The following is an 18,993-nucleotide window of genomic DNA, read 5'->3' as shown; positions in this document are numbered from 1 at the left end:
CTGTACCAAAATAAACTGGATTGCAATCTAATTATTGCTAGCCAGCAAAAAAGGACTTCCTCGTCCAACACTGAACCCACTACAACACCACAACATGTTACCCATATACAATAACTTCCAGGCCCCTTTCTAGCATTCTACTTCAAGTTACAATTAGGATGCAAGTTGCTCTCTTGAAGCACACTTATCTGCCCCTCATTCAAAATTGCCACCAAACTATGAAGCATCTTATTCCAGCTTTATTAATAATAGCACATAGCACTCAGGATTTTTTTAAAAAATGTTCAAAACCTTTCACTTATTACAACCTTTACCCTCTGGATAACTTTAGGCAAGTCACACTCTCTCTGCCTCAGAGGGAGGCAAAGGCATAAAACAAATCTTGCCAAGAAAACCCTGTGATAGGCTTGCCTTAGGGTTACCAGAAGTTGGAAGCCACTTGAAAGCACACACAACAACAACAACAAAGAGAATTTATTAATTAATTCATACCATTAAAGTATGTATACCCCACCTACTAAGCAAAATTATTGAGGTGGATTACAATACATTTGAGATAAAATCCAAAATACAAGAGTTGTCAAGGAGCAGCAAACCTTGATAAGGGTTTCCATTCAGATGTTCCATGTCATTTCCATTTTGTAGATACAGAAAAGGCTGAGAGACTACTCAAGACTGGAAACAACACATAGTAACCTTGAACTTTGTGAGTCATGCTTTATACATACAGCCAGCACACTACATACAATTCTTATATGTCACAAATGTCTTACATGTACATGGTGGGATTTGCTACCCTTGCTCCTTTTGAATGGTTTAGGTTTTCCAGAGTATCTGAATTTTGAAGTTAGACAAGCTCCAAACACATTGGAAGCATATAGCCAGCTGTCCAGTTTTCTGGATCTGAGCCAAGTGATTTTGCTATCTCATGGCATGCATTAGGCTCCTCACCCTATGAAGCTGCACTATAATTCCACTTTTAAGGTTGTGGCTGCATCTTGTGGAAGCCCAGAGTTTGCAGTAAAGGAGGTTGCTGCTTAAGAATCCTAAATACCCTTCTCTAGACTGCAAATCTCAGAATTCCATAGGAAGTTGATATGCTAGTTAGTGGAGTCATAGTACTGTACACTGGACCCTCCACATTTGCTGGAGTTAGGGGCATAGGACAATGAAATTGCACTGGTGGACCTACAAATGCCTAGAGAAGTGTTTTCTCTAGGTCTTTCTAGGTCCTCCATCATGGCTTTTGGCAGAAGTTGACAATAGAGTCACACTGGAGGACCTAGAGATTCCTAGACAGAACACACTAATCAAATCCATGAATAATCAAATCCACCAAGTCAAACCCACAGATATGGAGGAACAACTGTAATGACGTAGGACTCCTCCACACATGCCCCATTCTCACAGCAGTCATGCTAGTGAAAATAAAATGGGAACTTACCACTTTCAAGGCAGCCATCATCACACCTCTCCCAACCATGCAACTGGGGCTGCTGCTCCCATCATGCTCTCTTCCTGATCCTCCCCCTCAGATCTTGCCTTATGCCCTACCCAGCATGCTTTTAGGATTTTGTTTGCTCTGCTACCACCATTGAAGTCTTAAAAAGTAAAAAGAAAGAAAGGAAATAGCAAAAAAATAATCAGCATCCTTTGGAATAGTAATGAGGAGGAAGGGATACTAACACCACATGACTGGCAACCGTGCAACTGCTCTGGGAGTGACATTTTACACTGGGGACTTGCACCATTGCTGGGTCATTAATGGGTTTCCCCTGTCAATTAAAAGGGACAGGTCTGGGACAGGGCAGCTATGGGTTGGAAGTGTTGTTGTGTGATGGGTAGTGCCAAAGCCGCTTCTTTCCCAGCGTAATTTCAGTTTCAAAGCTGCATGTAACACAGTAGTGTCCCCAACCCTGTCATGTTGGGGGCTCGTGTGTGTGTGTGTGTGTGTGTGTGTGTGTGTGTGTGTGGCAGCAGCCAAATGGGCATGCTTGGCCTTCTCCTCCCCATGGTGGTGGAGCTGTCCTTGTGAGGAGGCCTCTGCTGCCACAACAATGCCAGGAGAGGCACACCTCAGTGAAGCTGGGAAGGGCACAGTGGAAGGAGGTCCCCACTGGGTGTCAGCCCTCTTCTGGGGTGTCAGCCGGTGTGGTCCGTATCCCCCGTACCCCCTAGTTGTGCCACTGTGTAGTAATTAATATAGTATGAAAGGGCCATGGAGAAAAATATTGCAGGTGCAGGTTTTTCAGGCTATGTGGCCATGTTCTAGAAGAGTTTATTCCTGACGTTTCACCAGCATCTTCAGAGAATGCTGGCATGGAAGAGAGTGGGATACACACACACACACACACTGTGTGATTCTGTGTGTGTGTGTGTGTGTGTGTACACACACACACACACACACACACACACATTTTTGTGACCTCTTCTAGAACATGGCCACATAGCCCAAAAAAAAACCACAAAAAAACTATGGACGCTGGCCACGAAAGCCTTCAACTTCACATTTGCAGAGGTAGTTTTTCCAAGGCAGAAGAGACGCTGTGTCCCCACACTGTCAGGTCAGAAGCCGAGAAATAGTAGTATTTGATGAGGAGAAAGGCCCAGAAGCAAGACTTGCCTGTCCTTATGTTTGTGTGTGTGAGAGAGAAAAAGAGAGTGAGTGAGTAAGTGAGAGGGGTCACCCAAAGTGCACCTGATATTCTGAGGGATGCCTTTGGACCCGGGACGCTGGAAACAGCCGTGGGCCTGTGTCCTGGAAACCCCAAATTAAATTAAAACCAATTGTATCCATAACAAGAGTGTGTGGGCCTGGACAAGATGACTGAATGTGTGTGGGGTGTGTGTGTGTGTGTACTTTCTCTTTACTTCTTTCCTGACCCCCAGGATGCCAGGGAGGGCAAAACTTGGCCAAGGCAGTGTGTTGTTTGGATGGAAAACAACAACAAACAAACAACAATAACAACACTACACCCAGCTCCTGGCATCTGGAAGTGGCTTTGTGAGGGAGAGGAGGGAGCTGGACCCCCCCCCAAGGCAGAGGCAGGCGCCTTTTGCTGCCCTGAACCAAGGGCCTGCCTAAAAATAGGGTTGTTTCCTGTCCTCAGGGCTCCTTTGGTTAGTCATTCCCCTGGTCCCTAAAATAAAGTTGGGTGCGCAGTCAGTCTCTCCTGGTAGCGCTTGTCAACAAACTTTTGAGGAGGGAGGAAAGGGGCTGAAAAGGGCCCAGTTTAGTCGACTGGGGGGAAAGGAGGAGGAGGAGGAGGAGGAGGAGGAGGCCCAGCAGCAGGCGGGAACATCTGGCAGCTGCAGCAGCAGCAGCTCCCTGCTCTCTCTGGTGCTGCCTCTGCTCTGCAGCTCCTTCAGCCTTGGAGCAGAGCCACCGTGGTCTGGGCAACGGCATTAAACAGGAGGCAACAGACTGGGGATTCCGTCACTTCAGAGGCGGAGGGAGAGACAAGCGAGCATTGAGAAAGCGGCAGGAAAAAGCAAGGCAGGCCAAGATGAGGAGGAGGAGGAGGAGGAGGAAGGAGCCCCTCAGGCTCCTCAGCAGCTCCCCAAACCACCCCTGGACACACAGGGCTGGCCAGATGTCAAGGAGGACCCAAAAAGGGAAGGGCATTGGAGGGGGAAGTGGGAGCCAGAGAAAATTTTTAAAACACTCACACAGAAATGGGGAGGTACTTGCCCATTGAGGATCATTGGGGAATATTTGCTCAATGGGGATCATTGGGGAATACTTGCCCGATCCGCTCTGGGCCCACAACAAACTCCAGCTCCCCCAGAATCCCATAGCCTTGAGCCAGAAAAGAGTTAAAGCAGTGCCAAACCGGGTTATTTCTCCACTGTGGATGCAGTCACCTCTTGTGACACATGTAGCCTTTCTCTGTCAGAGCGCTCTGGTGCCACAGCAAACTGCCAATCCCCGGATTCCCTAACACTGAGCCAAGCTACTTAAAGCGGTGCCAAACTGGATCATTTCTGCAGCTTTGAAACACCCCTAGAAATGTAAACTCATGCGTCTTAGAATGGAGGACGATTTGAAATTCCTCCTGGACAGTAGGTTGAAATGGAGGATGTATCCTGGAAAAGGAGGACCCCTCTTTGTGCTTTGCTGACCCCCCCCCCAACAACAACAACAACAACTTCAGTCTAGCGCAAGCTGGAGGGAAACTGAAAAGCTGGAAGCCCCCTAGAAAGGGCACTGACAACTCAGGTGGGTGCATCTACACTGTAAGAAAGAATGCAGTTTGACGCTACGTTAAATGCTGTGGCTCCATTCCAAACCCTGGGATTGGTACTTTTACAAGGTGCAGCCATCTCTGCCAAACTGGGCTGGTGCATCACAAAATTGGCTGGTGCCAATCCCAGGGTTCTGTAGGATGGAGCCATGGCAGTCAAAGTGGTGTCAAACTGCATCATTTCGAGTGCAGAGGCACCCAAGGAGGTTGCAGCGAGATCCCCCTCCGCTTTTGTTGCTTGCCTTCAAGGCCTTCTCGAGTTATGGCGATCCTAAGCCTAGGCGACCCTATCACTGGGTTTTCTTGGCAAGTTTCTTCAGAAGGAGGTTTGCCATTGCCATCCTCTGAGGCTGAGAGAGTGTGACTTGCCCATGGCTGTGTTAGGATTCGAACCCTGGTCTCCAGAATCATAGTCCAACACTCAATCACTACACTGCTAGTCTTGTATAAAGTTACTGTAACTGCCCCCCCCCCCGTCAACTTTGACTTATACAGACCCCATAAAGGGGAGAACCCCCAAGTCACCCTGTCCTCAACAGCCCCATTCAGGTCTTGCAGACTCAGGGCCTTGGCTTCCTTAACCTGGAGTAAGGTCTTCATCTGGAATAAGGCCTTTCTCCTTTCCTAGTGTCTTCTACTTATCATCTTTTTCAGTGAGTCACATGGGAGTCACATCTTCTCCTGATATGCCCAAAGTACAAGAGTCTCGAAGTTTAATGATTTGGCTTCTAGGGAGAGTTCAGGCTGGCTTTGCTCTGGGACCCATTTATTTGTCTTTTCAGCCCTCTTCTCCATCATCACATCTCAAATAAGTTGATTCCCTTCCTATCCACTTTCTTCACTGTCCAGCTTTTACAACCATGCACAGAAACAGGAAATACAATAGCAGAGAAAAAGCCTAACTTTAGTATTCAGTTGTATGTCTTTACACTTGAGGATCTTGTCTAGTTTCTTCATAGCGGCCCTTCCAAGTCTTGTCTCCTGATTCCTTGACTGCAGTTTCATTGGTAGCTATATGTATGGTGATTTAATAATTCACTGTCTATTATTAGTTGTTGGTGTGAACACATGTGAATAAATTTTGATACAAAAGGTTTTCCAGTATCTTCATTCATTTTTCTTGACGGCAGTCTCCATTGTGATTAAGGACTGAGCCAAGGTATGGAAAATCTTCAACTGTTTCAATGTCTTCATCGTCTAAAGTTATTTAAGTCGGCTGTGGTGACTACTGGAAGGATATTATGTATTACTACAAACCATATATGACAGGATCCTGGCTAGTAAAAGTCTCCATCGCAGCCACAGGGAATCATGCGGCCTTCCCTGTATTTTTGGATTACAACTCTCATCATTGCTTGCTATTGACTTGTTGGGGCAACCTCTGGAGGGATACACAATTCTCAGTGGAGGCATCTATTGTGACTTTTGTCTATATGTGACCTCTGAAGCCCATTCAAACACTAGTTAAGGCTGGGGAAGCAAAAGGTGAGATGAACTAGGAAGAGGAGTCCTGTGGAAGCAGACATTTATGGGATATAAAAAGGAGATATCACAGAGGACTCACACCACTCATATCATACAATTGTTTCTGACACAAGCCTCATCCCGCACATAGTTGTGTGTGTATTCAAGGTGCCTGTCTTGGGGAAATAAATCCCACTGCTCTGCCATGACATTTGAGCAGGATGAGGGGAGTCCCATTGAAGTCCTGTCGATTTCACTGGCAAGCAAAGGGATCTTGCAGCACCTTTGAGGCTCCTGCTGTCGACGTTTAAATCCCTCCATGGACTGGCCCCTCCTTACTTATCAGACCTTCTTTCTCCTCACCTTCCCACCAGGGCCCTCCGTTCTGGTAGTCAAGGGTTCCTGTCTCAGCCCAGGATTTCCTCTGCCCCATCCCGGATTCGCCTCTTTTCACTTGCTACCCCTCACTCCTGGAACCTTCTTCCTCCACAAGCAAGAGCCATCACTTCTTTAACCAGCTTCAAAACGGAGTTGAAAACCATCCTGTTCAGAGAAGCCTTCCCAGGCATTGCATAATTGTTGCTTACTATTTGATGTTCTTTTGGTGCCTGTTTATCGAACCATTTCCTATATTGCTATGTACTGTATATGTATTATCCTACTTGAGAGTATGTATTTTCCCTGGAAGATTAACCATCCATTATGAAGCCAAGCCCTCCCTCCAGTCCATCTGCCTTGGTCCAGGCCTCGGAGGTAGAGAGGAACTGCTGGACCTCTTACCCTTTCCCTCCACCACTCCCTTCTCCTTCTGTGTCATGTCTTTTTAGATTGTAAGCCCGAGGGCAGGGAACCATCTAACTAAAAAGATTGCATGTACTGTACAGCGCTGTGTAAATTTACAGCGCTTCATAAATTAAGGTTAATAATAATAATAATAACTGAAAGAAAGAAGTTGGCATCATGAGGTTTCCTAGGCTTCAGTCTACTTCCTCAGATGCATTTGGTGAAGGAAGTAGACTTAAGCCTAGGAAAGCTCAAGCTACCAATCTCTTTCTTTCAGTTGGTCTCAAAGGTGCTGCAAGATCCCTTTGCATACTGGTTGTCTTGTCTAATAGGGCTGTATTTTTTAATTATTATTATTTCATCATGTCAGTCAATAACCTTTATTGATCTTTCCCCAGGGAGTGCATGCCAATGGTTGTCTGGAACCAGCCCCAGGAGCCCAAGAGAAGACGCTTTCATAGGCCCCTAAACCCTCCAAAAACCTCTCTGACTCAACGGTGCTCAACTTCTGGATGTCTTGCATGCCAGGTTCTCCATACCTTGTCAAGTCACACTCTCTCAGCCTCAGGGGAAGGGAAAGAATAAACCTCCTCTAGGAGCAAACTTGGCCTAGAAAACCCCATGACAGGGTCGCCATAAATCAGAAACGACTTGAAGGCACACAACAACCACAACCACAACTGTCTTTGGAGTGACACCCAGGGAATTGTGATGAAGGAGATGGACTGGGTCGGAAATTTTAACCACTCTGAGCTTCCTTTGACCAAGTCCAGAAAAATAAGTGTTAAAAACTCCCTCCCTCTGGTGTGCTTTTGGCAAAGACAGAGAAGGATGGGCAGCAGCAGGCGAGGCAGACAGAAGGAAAGAGAAAGAAAAGGGTCGGTTTTGTTGTGGTTGCGTGCCTTCACAAGTTGTTTCCGACTCATGGCGAAAACCCTATCATGGGGTTTTCTTGGCAAGATTTGTTCAGAGGGGGGTTCACCTTTGCCTTCCTCTGAGGCTGAGAGAGTGTGACTTGTTGCCCAAAGGTCACCCACTGGGTTTCCATGGCTCAGTAGGGATACCAACCCTGAGCAGACAGCTATTAAAACTCTTTGGGGAAATTTTTGTTTTGTGTGTGTGTGTGTGTTTGGTGGGGGCCAAGAAGCTATTGCAGCCTGTATTCTCAAGGGCCACTATATATGTGTGTGTGTATGTGTCAAGGGCCACGAGATATAGATAGATAGATAGATAGATAGATAGATAGATAAGCAGGGTGAGACCTGAAAAAAGGCCACTTGGTAGAAGTGAAGCTGCTGGTTTAAAAACAACTGACTTTCCGGCTCCAGCCTCTGAACCGCTTAAAACGATAACACACACACAGACACAAAGCCCACTGCTGGGATATTGAAGGACTAGGCAGCAGACTCTTGATCCTGAGCCCTCTGACTCTCTCCTTCATGGCAGCAGGGCTGGAGAGCAGCAGCAGCAGCAGTTCTTCGGGGTCTGTTAGTAATTTAGCAGAACGGGGATTTTCCTTTCCTGCCGCTTGCCAGGGGATGCTCCTTTCCAAATTTCCACAAGCAGGGGAAGCCTGCGATCCCTATATATATATATATATATGGAGGTTTTTTATTCTTCTTCTTGGAGTGTGTGTGTGTGTGGAAACGTAATGATTTCAGCATGCATCGGTTTCCCCCCTCCTTCTTCCCTCAGGACCCATCTCCATTTGCTTCTCCGACGTCTGCTGGCGACCCTAAGGCGACCCTAGCATGGGGTTTCCTTGGTCAGCTTTCTTCAGTTCGCCATGGCCCTCCTCTGAGGCTGAGAGAGTGGGACTTGCTCAACTGAGTTTCCATGGCCGAGCTGGGAACGGAACCCTAGTCTCCAGAGCCCAACACTCAAGACCAGGCTGGCTCCATTTGCTACAAAATCCTTTTTCTCTCCCCCACCCCAAGTTATCTTTATGCGTTATTCGTCTAATAACTAATTATTAGTAATTAATAACTAATTACTATAACTAATAATAAGTTTAAAACATAGACATCTATATAGACATTATATATATCTATATATAAAGAAAATACAACACAACAAACATAAAAAGACCATATGCTAAGCAAATGTACATCTCTTCCTTACAATCTACCAAACATTATTTATATTCTTTCAAGACTCCTTGTTTTAAAAGTCGGGGATACCCTCCTCCACCCCTCCCTCCACTCTCCCGATATGGAAGCGGGATAAGTCCAGCGGGAGCCCAGAGGGTGCCAGAAGAAGCATGCCTTGCAAGGGAGTCCTCATCTGGAGGCGAGGCAGGGACTCCCCTCGGATGCCTCCCTCTCCCCCCCCTCCTTGCAGTGGTTCCTCCCGTCCGCCGCCTGGCTGCCTGGCTGGGCTCCCAAAGCAGCTGAGAGGCGAGCCAGCACTTCTTCGTCTTCGGACCCGTGACGTCACGGGGCCCTGGGCGGGACCATTGGGGCTAAGAAAGGGGGGGTTAACCGAGGGGGGTGTTTTCCTGCTTTAAAAAGCCAGGCGCCGGTGCGTCAGAGAGAGGGACTTCTCCAAAGTTGCCCGATGAGAGTCAAACCCAGGAGAAGGAGAGGGAGAAGGAGAAGGCAGGCAGGCAAGGAGGGCGAGAGGGCGGGAGGGCGAGTGTGAGTAAGTCCCACGGCAAGCTCTCTCCCTTCTCCTCCTCTTCCTCGGAGCAGGAGCTCTCCCTCTTGCCAGCCCCCCTTTCCCCGGCTTCCTCCTCCCTTCTGCCCCGGCGTCGCTCCTCGCCCCAGGAAAAAAGAGCAATTGCAAAGGCAAAGCCCGGTCTGGTCTGGAAAGGGAAGCCAAACCCAAAGCAGAAGCATCCCTCCCCCCAAAAGAACCTCAGCCCCTCAGTTTTGGGGGAGAAGGGGACTCCCCCAGCCCTTCCTTCAAGGCTTTCCTTCAGGTCTTTCCTCCTTTCCTCAAGTTTTCCTTCCTTCCCTAAAGTCTTTCCTTCAGGATTTTCCCTCCTTTCCTCGTTTTTCCTCCTTTCCTCCAGTTTCCCCTCCTTCTTTCAAGTCTCTCCTCCTTTCTTTAAGTCTTTCCTTCAAGTTTGTCCTCCTTTCCTCAGCTGTGTCCTCCTTCCCTTCCAGGCTTCCCTCCTTTCCTCAGGTGTGTCCTCCTTTCCCTCAGCTCTTCCCTCCTTCCCTCGAGGTTTCTTCCCTCCTCCCGGCTTTACCTGGCTTCCTTGCCTTCTTCCTCCTCCTGAGACGACGACGGATGCCAAGGCGGGAGCCTGGGACTCCCATCCTCTCGGCGCCTCAGGCTCCAACCGAGTGAAGGCTGAGAGGGAAGAAAGACGAAAGAAGGAAAAGAGAGAGAGAGAGAGAGTCCCCAGCCGCCGCCAAGGAGCAGCATGAAGTCCGCGGAGGAAGGTAATTCCATAGCAAAGAGTTAAAGAGTTAATAAAGCGCGGCCAAACCGGGTTATTGCTCCGGTCTGGATGCAGCCCTGAGGAGAGCCGAGAGAGAAGGGCCCTGCCCTCCATGACTGCCTCCTCTTTCCAAGAGGAATTCCCTAAAGCCAGGAGGGAATCCCAAAGCTCCCCTTTCCTTCATTTGGAGCCTGGCTAAGAAGCAGTGACTGAGCTTTGGAGTTGGAGTGTTTTCTCTGGCCTTTTTATCTTCTGGAAGCCCCTCTGTCTGCCTTGTCCTCCTTTGCAGCGAGGACAACAGGGAGGAGGAAGAGGAGGAGGAGGGGATCAGATGTCCTCACTACCAAATGGAGGACCTTCCAGGAAACAATGGGAGACGTTGCCACAGAGAAGAAGCTCACAACGCTCCTTAGCAATATGGATGCAGGCTCCTTAGGCGCCAAAGGGAGGAGGTTTTGGATCCCCTCCTCTGCGCAGGAGGCTGGGATGGAGGACAGGTCCCTGGCAAAGGAGGACGTCTGGTCATCCTGGAGGAGGAGGAGGAGGGAGAAGCGGTGTCCCCTGGTGTTTCCCCAAAGTTGCGACTTGTTGCCAATAGGTGTCTCCTCTCTCCCACTCGCAACGTGGCTTCGGGGGCTGCGAGGGAAAGCCTGGAGCTCTCCTCCTCTAATCATTTTTCTCTGTCACTTGGTTGTCATTTGCCTTGGGCTGCGTCCGCACTGCAGGGATAATCCAGTTTGACACCAGTTTAACTGCCAGGGCGCCATGCTCTGGGATTCTGGCCATTGTAGTTTGTTGGGGCACCGAAGGCCAGAATCCGAGAGCATGGCGCCCTGGCAGTTAAACTGGTGTCAAACTGGATCATCCCTGCAGTGTGGACCCAGCCTTGGAGAGAAGCTGACTCCATGCTTTGGAGAGCCAAGGAGGAGGGAGGGAAGAAGGACTGGAGCACCTCCTCCTCCTCCTCCTCCTGAAACCAAAGGAATCCCAGGACACCGTGGAGTTGCTGAGAGTCCTGCGCTGCTCTGCGAAGCTTTGCCATCAGAATTGTCAATTTCTCTCCCCTTCTTTTGTAACAAGAGCCAGCGTGGCACAGTGGGTTTGAGGGTTGGGTTTCTATATATGACTCTGGAGTCTCCATGCAGACATCTAAGCCCACATTGGGCAAGTAAGAAGTCACACTCTCTCAGCCTCAGGGGAAGGGCCAAGGCAAAGCTCCTCTCATCAGGTCTTGCCAAGAAAAGCCCACTTCCTATCTGACTGAACAAGACTGCGCTGGCCATTGGCTTAAATCAACTTTCTCCAGCATTGCTTGTATAGAGATATGGTTAATAGGGTTAACATGCAGTTTCCAAGAGTCTCCTTCTTTGGAGATCTTGAAACAGATCCTGCATGGCAGAATGGGGTTGGTCTGGATGGCTCTTGAGGTCTCTCCCAACTCTTCTACGATCATCATGGGTCGATGAAACTACTTTTCTACCTCTGGACTTCCCTTTTTCCTGTGTGTCAAAAAGGCCCTGTCCAAATTATTTCGAATCGCCATGTCAAATAAAAAACACCAAAGTTAGCTTTATGAATAAGATCTGCTGACAAAAGATGGAAAGTCTGAAACGACTTGTGGGCACACAACTGTACACTCCGACTCAGGATGCCTTTTTCATTCAAATGGATTGTAATGTTTGTCCCCAACAGCAAAAAATCTCCATATTGTGGGGGGGGGGAGGGAAGAAATAGTCCAAATCCTCAGGCATGACCCTGCTCTTCCTTCTTTGAAAACTGTTTATGAACTTTAGATGAGCATCAAGACATCTCTGGTCAGTGGATCTTAATGATAAAGTTAATTTTTTTAATTTGACGTGGCAATTTGAAATACAGTAATTTGGACACACAGAAAAAGGAAATTCCAGAGGTACAAAAGTGTTTTCATGGACCCATGATGATCATAGAATCATAGAGTTGGAAGAGACCTTAAGGGCCATCCAGTCCAACTCCCTGCCATGCAAGAAATCACAATCCAAGCATCCCTGACAGATGGCCATCCAGCCTCTTTTTCAAGACCTCCAAAGAAGGAGACTCTTGGAAACAGCATGTTAACCCTATTAACCCTATCTTTATACAAGCAATGCTGGAGGAAACTGATTTAAGCCAACGGCCAGTGCAGTCTTGTTTAGTCAGATAGGAAGTGCCACCAAGGCCTTCCTTAGTGCCATTGCAATCAATGAGACTTATTCCCAAATTAACATGTATAGAAGACCACAACCCTCAGTTTAGTTCAGTGCAACTGGTTTAATTCAGCAGAGTTGAACCAAGAGGCAAAACCTGCACTCCAGTCCTGAACCATTGCTACTCAAATCTCTACAGAGTTGGCTGACATAATAATCTTTCAAGTATTTCTAATACAGATTAGCAGCAATAGCCCACTATTTTAAAAAGAGTTCCATGAGGACAAAACCACCTTTATCGATTTAAATAACAGCATGCTACATTGAAAGTTTCAGTGTGATATGGTATTATATTACAGATGTATGTGAATATCACAATGTAAGCACATTGCTTAGGAGTCAACATGGAGTAGTGGTTTGAATGCTGGCACACTCTCTTAGCCTATGAAAAAGGTAAGGGCAAGTCTCTTCTGAATCAATCTTGCCAAAGAAAACCATATGATAGGGTTGCCATAATTCAGAGTCAACTTGAAGGCACATAACAACAAGGTACACATTATATGGCAATATATTATATACAAGGATACATGAATCTACACAGTATTAAATTGCTGTTTTTTATTTTGAATGAGACCCTCCTTTAGTTCTTAAATCTTTTCTCAAAACAATGACCTCATAACAAACCATATTTTAATAATGCTTCATGTTAACATGTAAATCTTTTAACAGTTGTAAATAATAATAATAATAATATGCAGGGATAATCCATCTAAATAACTTTTTAGCAGCTCTTATGGGACTGGGTGAAGTTTCAGGTTGCCTAAACTGTAACTTCTCATGGGTTGACTGAGGAAATAACATTTCTGGTTTGAATAAATCTTTGGTTGGGTAGTGTAAATGTTTTGCTCTCTGTTTGCTTAAAACATGAGGATGCCATGATGCAAGACTGTGAGTTTCTTTATAGAGAATCCCCCACCTTGCCCTCCCTCACGTTTTTCTCAGGAGAAACGTTACACTCAAAATATAATTGATATACAAGCAAGTGGTGAACTAACAATGCAATCCTGCTCACTTTTATGAAAAAGTATGTCTTGCTGAGTTCAGGTAGGCATATTAATACATAGGTGGGTATGTGATTTCAGCCTTAGGCTAAACTTTCTGGGGAGCAAGCACCATAAAACACAATGGGATTTATTTCTGAGTAACCATGTAGAGGATTGCATTGTAAATTTTCTTTCACTGGCAATGCTACTGCCACATATGCTACCTTACAGAAACTACCTTTTTTGCTTAGATGCTTTTGGGATCTGGAATTTTTCATCCAATATGAAATAGATGTATTCACTGGAATGATTCTTAGAAGAGCACTGATAACTACGTATGTCATTTAGCAACTGCTTTCTGAAAACTCTGTACTCTGAAAACATTTAAATGCCTCCTCTTCGGATTGATTAACTCTTGTCTCACAGAAATTTAATGGTTGTGTGTATGCCTTTAAAAAATGCAAATCTTGTAGTCTGACTTTGCATCTTCAAGAGCATTTGTAGCTACCATTCCCCACCTTAAAAGCAAGGAACCCTGACCACAAGGCTGTATTCCTCAAAAGCAGGAGAGAGGCAAAAGATCTGTTTGCAGTATGGGCCTCCTGAGTTGGTGTGTATGTTGGGGAAGTCAAGCAGTGGCTAGTTGCAGGTGTTTGTGAGGTGCAGAGGCATGATCAGATGAGGAAGCTGACCCCTGACTCCTACTCTGGGGAAACACTCTTACATCATTTGTGCTGAAAGTTCATGACCAGAGTCCCTTTCTTTCCTTGGCCTCTGCTTTTACAAGAAAACTCCAGCTGTCCAAGAAGTTAGCTTCTTGAAATACAACTCCAAGAATTTCCTGACCAATATGATCAATGTCTATATTGGCTGGGGCACCTGGGAAGGGGTATCCAAAAAGTATCCCCATCGCAATCTGGAAAATTCCTAATCATTCCTTGGCTGCTATTCTTCTTTTTTTCTGCATTGGTTGTCGTACATATTAATCAGGAGAGTAAAAGTTTTGCATAAAAATCCATCTCCCTGTTTTGCCTTAAGTCTTTTTTTTTACACTACATAGTTATAGCAGTTTGATATGACATTAACTGCCATGGCTGTTAGCCTGTCACTGGGTTTTCTTGACAGGCTTGTTCTGATGAGGAGGGGGTTTGCCTTTGTCTTCCTCTGAGGTTGAGAGTGTGTGACTTCTTCAAGGTTACACAGTGGCTTTCCATGGCTGAGCAAGGATTCAAACTCTGGATTGCCAGAGTCCTAGTGCAACACGTTACATCACACATAAACCACTTCACACCTGATCACACATCTATCTATGAAAGGCTTCCATATAGATACCTATTCTGTGGGACAACAGTACAGTCGGACCTTCTTATACACGGATTTTTTATACACGGATTTAAGCATACACGGTTTGAAAATGTTCCAAAAAAGTATAAATTTACCTTGATTTTCCATTTTTTATAAGGGACATCATTTTGCTATGTCATTATATTTAATGGGACTTGAGCATACACGGATTTTGTTATACACGGGGGATCTTGGAACCAAACCCCAGCGTATAACAAGGGTCCACTGCATTTGTATTATAGGGCCCATATAGACAGGCCAAAATAAGGCTGCTTCGGGTCACTTTGGAGGTATGCTGTTTAAATGATGCATGTGTCCTAAGAGTCTGGAAGCTGCACCAAAACCACGATCCAGTCCTAAGGACTGGAGTGGAGCATTGGCGCAACCTCCGGACTCTTATGATGCATGCATCATTTAAATACCATACCTCCAAAGTGACTTGAAGCAGCTTTATTTTGGCCTGTCTATATGGGGCCATACTTACCATCAGAGGTTTGTTCTATGGTTCCCCTCTGTATGGAGATCAAGTGACCCTGAGAGGAGGTCTTTTCTGTTGTGATACACTGTGGCCTTGGAATGCTTTTCCCAGAGAGGCTCATTTAGAGCTGACATTTGATGCTTTATTGCCCAGCAGACAAGGCTTTCAATTGGCCTGGGATTTTAAACATATTTAAGTGTAGGATTTTGTTTTAAGGTAGTGACCACTGGCATATTCTGCATGCTGCTCTGACGTTTAAAAATTGTTTGTAACCCCCCCCCCCCCACACACACACATTATTGTTCTGAGACTTCCAGGGATGACTACTAGTATATACATTTAAAAAAGTAATTCACTGCTACAGATGGGTGATAATTTTGCTGGGTCATTTTTTTAAATCAGAGCTTAGCAAAATTCACCTGTTTCTTTTATAAATTTGACAGAAGAACTTGAGAATTTTTTTTTAAAAAAACAGATGTGCGGGAAATCAAATCAAATCCATCCAGCCAGAGGGTTTTGAGTTCTGAAAATCTTGTGTTTGAACCCCTATGTATTCAGTGATGTTTATTGTGCAGATGTAGGGTTTTCAGCCCTTCCTCCCTTATATTTGGCCAGCTGTCTGGCAGCCAAGTAGGACCTTGTGGTCTCCATATTAAAAATAGGTATATTTGTTGAATTTTGCCAGTACAGATAGCTGGGAATATCGTTTGTTTTTGTTAAGAAATTACCAGAATTTGCAAATGTCTTCAGAAATAAGAGGGAAAGAACTTGAGATTTTAAAGGAATTAAATGTAGGAAAAGTGAAACTGATAGATTTGGCCCTCCTTATTCAGTGTATGTGCAGATGCTCCTAGAAAGCTATGGCTAGTTTCAAGTCTTTAGCATATATATACGATACGTGTGCATCATAAACAGCTGTAGCTATCTTTATGTAGTTGTCACACTGTTTTCAGTTTATGTGTAGAAAATCTTTCAGGTGTCAAGAGAGACTGGGAAAGTTTTAATCTTGATTTAGACAGGCTTGCTGTGAGAACCGCTGAGCTAAACCAAATAAAAGAAATGAGTTGCTGTGGTAATTTTTGGGCTGGCACTGAGACACCAATTTATATTTGTCACTCATCTTAAATTGTTATGGGATTCTCTAGGCTATTTTCAGAGTGTAGGAGCAGCAATAACAGAAATAATGTTTTACTGAGATTTTCTGAAATGTTACTATAATTTAAAAAAAGGATACTTGCAAAGTATGGGTGCTCACCTGAAATCAAACTTGGGGGAATAATTTCTAGGAAATATATTTCTAATTGCCTTCTGGAGTTTTTCTGTTTATCTTCTGAGATTATGACATGAGCAGGGTACTGGAATGAAATCTCAGCAAAAAAGCCATATGAATTAAATACAAGTCTGAGTTTGCAGTTTCATTGAATTATGTGGCATTAGAGTGGTATAAATGAGATGTGGGTTTTCATCTTTGGTAATAATTCCTAATATCCTATGTTGGAGGTAGATCACATACATGTGTTTCTATACTGAATTAAATTGAATTCTGTGACCCAGTGCAGATATGATACTACTTGATCCTGCTCCCTTTCAGGTTTTTTCTGCTCTTTCATTTTGGGAGACAATTATAGTCTGGTTCTCAATCAACTTTGAAGATGTATAAGCTATGTTTTATCCTTTTGGCTAGCCAGTTTGTTTATTGTTTATTACAGTCTGCTCTCCATATTCACGGATTCAACCAGACCCACCCTCAGCCATCCACGTCTTGAAAATATTACAGAATATATATAAATTTTGCCATTTTATATAAGGGACACAATTTTACTATGCCAATGTATTTAATGGGACTTGAGCATCCACAGATTTTGGTTTCCCCAGGGGGTCCTGGAACCAAACCCCAGCGGATACCAATGGTCCACTGTAGTTATGTTTATAACCTACATTTCTTCAAGGAACCTTATATCCTCACACCAACTCTCCTCCTTACTTACATCGTCACAACAGTTCCATGAGATAGGCTGATGTGAGTGGCCCAAGATCATCCAGTTAATTTCATGACTCAATAGGGACATCAGCTTAGATCTCCCATGTTCCAGTTCAACACGCTAAGGATTATATCACACTTGTTCTTCTTCAGAACTTTCCATTTTTTGGGTTGTCTTTGTGTCCTTGGTTAATTTTGTGCTTTCCATTTTGACAACAACTGATCAAACCATGATAATAATAAAATGGCTCACTAATTAATAATGTTACAGAACCACAGAGTAGTGCAGTGGCGTCTCTTGTCTGTCAGCATTCAAATGGAGCTCTGGGATGTCATCAGATAGAGAGCAAGGAGGAGGAGAAAAAGATACATCTCATCAGTATTAATGCTGATGTGCGATAACCAGCTAATAATGACTTACAAAGATACAAGTGTTCACCAAACAGGACATACATATTGGAACATACCACAGGTAGCGTTGACTTTCTATAGCTTCTGCCCATGTGATGAGAAGAATCTAGGATTAAATGGCAACTTTTTCCTCCACCATGTGTATAGATGACAGAATAACTACAAAGGGCCTTGTTATACATTAAAGACTAACAAATTTCTTAGATCTTAAGGTGCCACAAGGCACTTAGTTTTTGCTAAAACAACAAAGTTAACGCTTCTCAAAATAGCAAACTTGAGCTGTTTACTCAACATTGTATAATCTATTTTTATCTTTAGAAAATGTGTATAACTTGTGAAACCCTAAGCTGAATGTAACTACAGTAACTAGTCTTGTACAGAGCCCACAAGAAACTTAATAAACCTCCTGGGGGCTTTTGGTTTGTTTTTTTGTATACCTTAATGCTCTGCAGTATCAGTAGATGTCCATATGTTTTTTTAAAAAAATATTTTCAATATTGGCAGGCTGGCTTAATAAGCCACCAATTGCACAGGCATTTCCCTGTCTGGGTACACTAGGAGTACTGGAAAAATGATCCATACATTTGCATGTTGGCTAACATAGATTTAAAGGCTGATATGGACTAGTTCGCAAGGAACAAAGAGGGTGTTTTTGAATGCAGACAAAATGGTTGGGCAAAGGCTAGATAGAAAGATAAATATTAAAACATAATACAAATAAGTCTATTCACATAACATGTACAGCATATAATTTCTCTGTGTTGTGTAACTCCCTGTTAGGAACGTCCTCATTTGAAAAAGAATTAGACAACCTTTGTATCAGTTTTGACCAACTCACATATTTCAAACTTTTGTTGCTTCAGTAAAATAGTGTCAGTGGAACATGGGATGCACAACACAGCCGATTAACTTAACACTTGGTATATACCGTAATTAGAGTTATCAGGCCAGCAGCATGCCATTCCTGGAGATTGCAGAGACATACCTGAGACCACGGGGCAAGTCCTTGTGATGCCATGGGCCTTTGTGATGTTTTACAACAGGACAACTAGGGTTTTCATGAAGAGTGGAACTAATGGCCAAAACCCTGTTGACCACATAATACAGCCATCCCTCCTTATACACAGATTTTTTATCCATGGATTCAAGCATCCATGGTTTGAGAATATTAAAAAAAAGTATGAATTCCTAATAGCAAACCTTGATTTTCCATTTTATATAAGGCACACCATTTTGCTCTGCCATTGTATTTAATGGGACTCAAACATCCACAGATTTTGTTATTCCTGGGAGAGCCTGGAACCAAACCTCAGCAGATAACAAGATCCCACTGTGTGGCATTTTTTATAGAGGCATTTCTCAGCAGCTCATGCAAAAAAATTACAAAACTTTTGCATTAACTGAAGGTGTTCCTGCCAGGCCGTTTGCCACTTACATCCCACATGAGCTCACCTACAGCATCAATGGGTGCATCTACACTGTAGAAATAATGCAGTTTGACATCACTTTTATTTGCTGTAGCCCCCATCCTGTGGAATCTTGGGATTTGTAGTTTTACAAGGTCTCTAGCCTTCTCTGCCAAAGACTGCTGGTGCCTCAGATAACTACACATCCCAGGAATCCGTAGGATGGAGCCATGGCAGTTAAAGTGGTGTCAAGCTGCATTATTTTTACAGTGGGGATGCACCTCATGAC

The 18,993-nt window shown here is 44.6% G+C and overlaps 1 protein-coding gene and 1 long non-coding RNA gene across 4 annotated transcripts in view; one reads left to right on the top strand and one right to left on the bottom strand.

Annotated features, from left to right (window-relative positions):
- LOC121927624 overlaps positions 1-9,790 on the bottom strand; it is a 36,104-nt gene extending 26,314 nt beyond the window's left edge. Inside the window, exon 1 of the long non-coding RNA XR_006103285.1 lies at positions 9,685-9,790. This is a non-coding gene — a long non-coding RNA (uncharacterized LOC121927624). The remainder of the gene's footprint in view (positions 1-9,684) is intronic.
- NFATC1 (nuclear factor of activated T cells 1) overlaps positions 9,584-18,993 on the top strand; it is a 157,237-nt gene continuing 147,827 nt past the window's right edge. For 2 of the 3 annotated variants that reach the window (XM_042461420.1, XM_042461422.1), the window contains exon 1: positions 9,585-9,880. In XM_042461420.1, coding sequence (XP_042317354.1) covers positions 9,862-9,880 — 19 coding nt within the window. In that variant the 5' untranslated portion in view covers positions 9,585-9,861. Of the gene's footprint in view, positions 9,881-18,993 lie in introns of all 3 variants that reach the window. The other variant, XM_042461421.1, reaches the window with a different exon arrangement.

This window comes from Sceloporus undulatus, chromosome 4 (genome assembly GCF_019175285.1).
Source record: "Sceloporus undulatus isolate JIND9_A2432 ecotype Alabama chromosome 4, SceUnd_v1.1, whole genome shotgun sequence".
NCBI lineage: Eukaryota > Metazoa > Chordata > Lepidosauria > Squamata > Phrynosomatidae > Sceloporus > Sceloporus undulatus.
The sequence above is the reverse complement of the archived record's forward strand: the minus strand, read 5'-3'. Positions and strand labels throughout refer to the sequence as shown.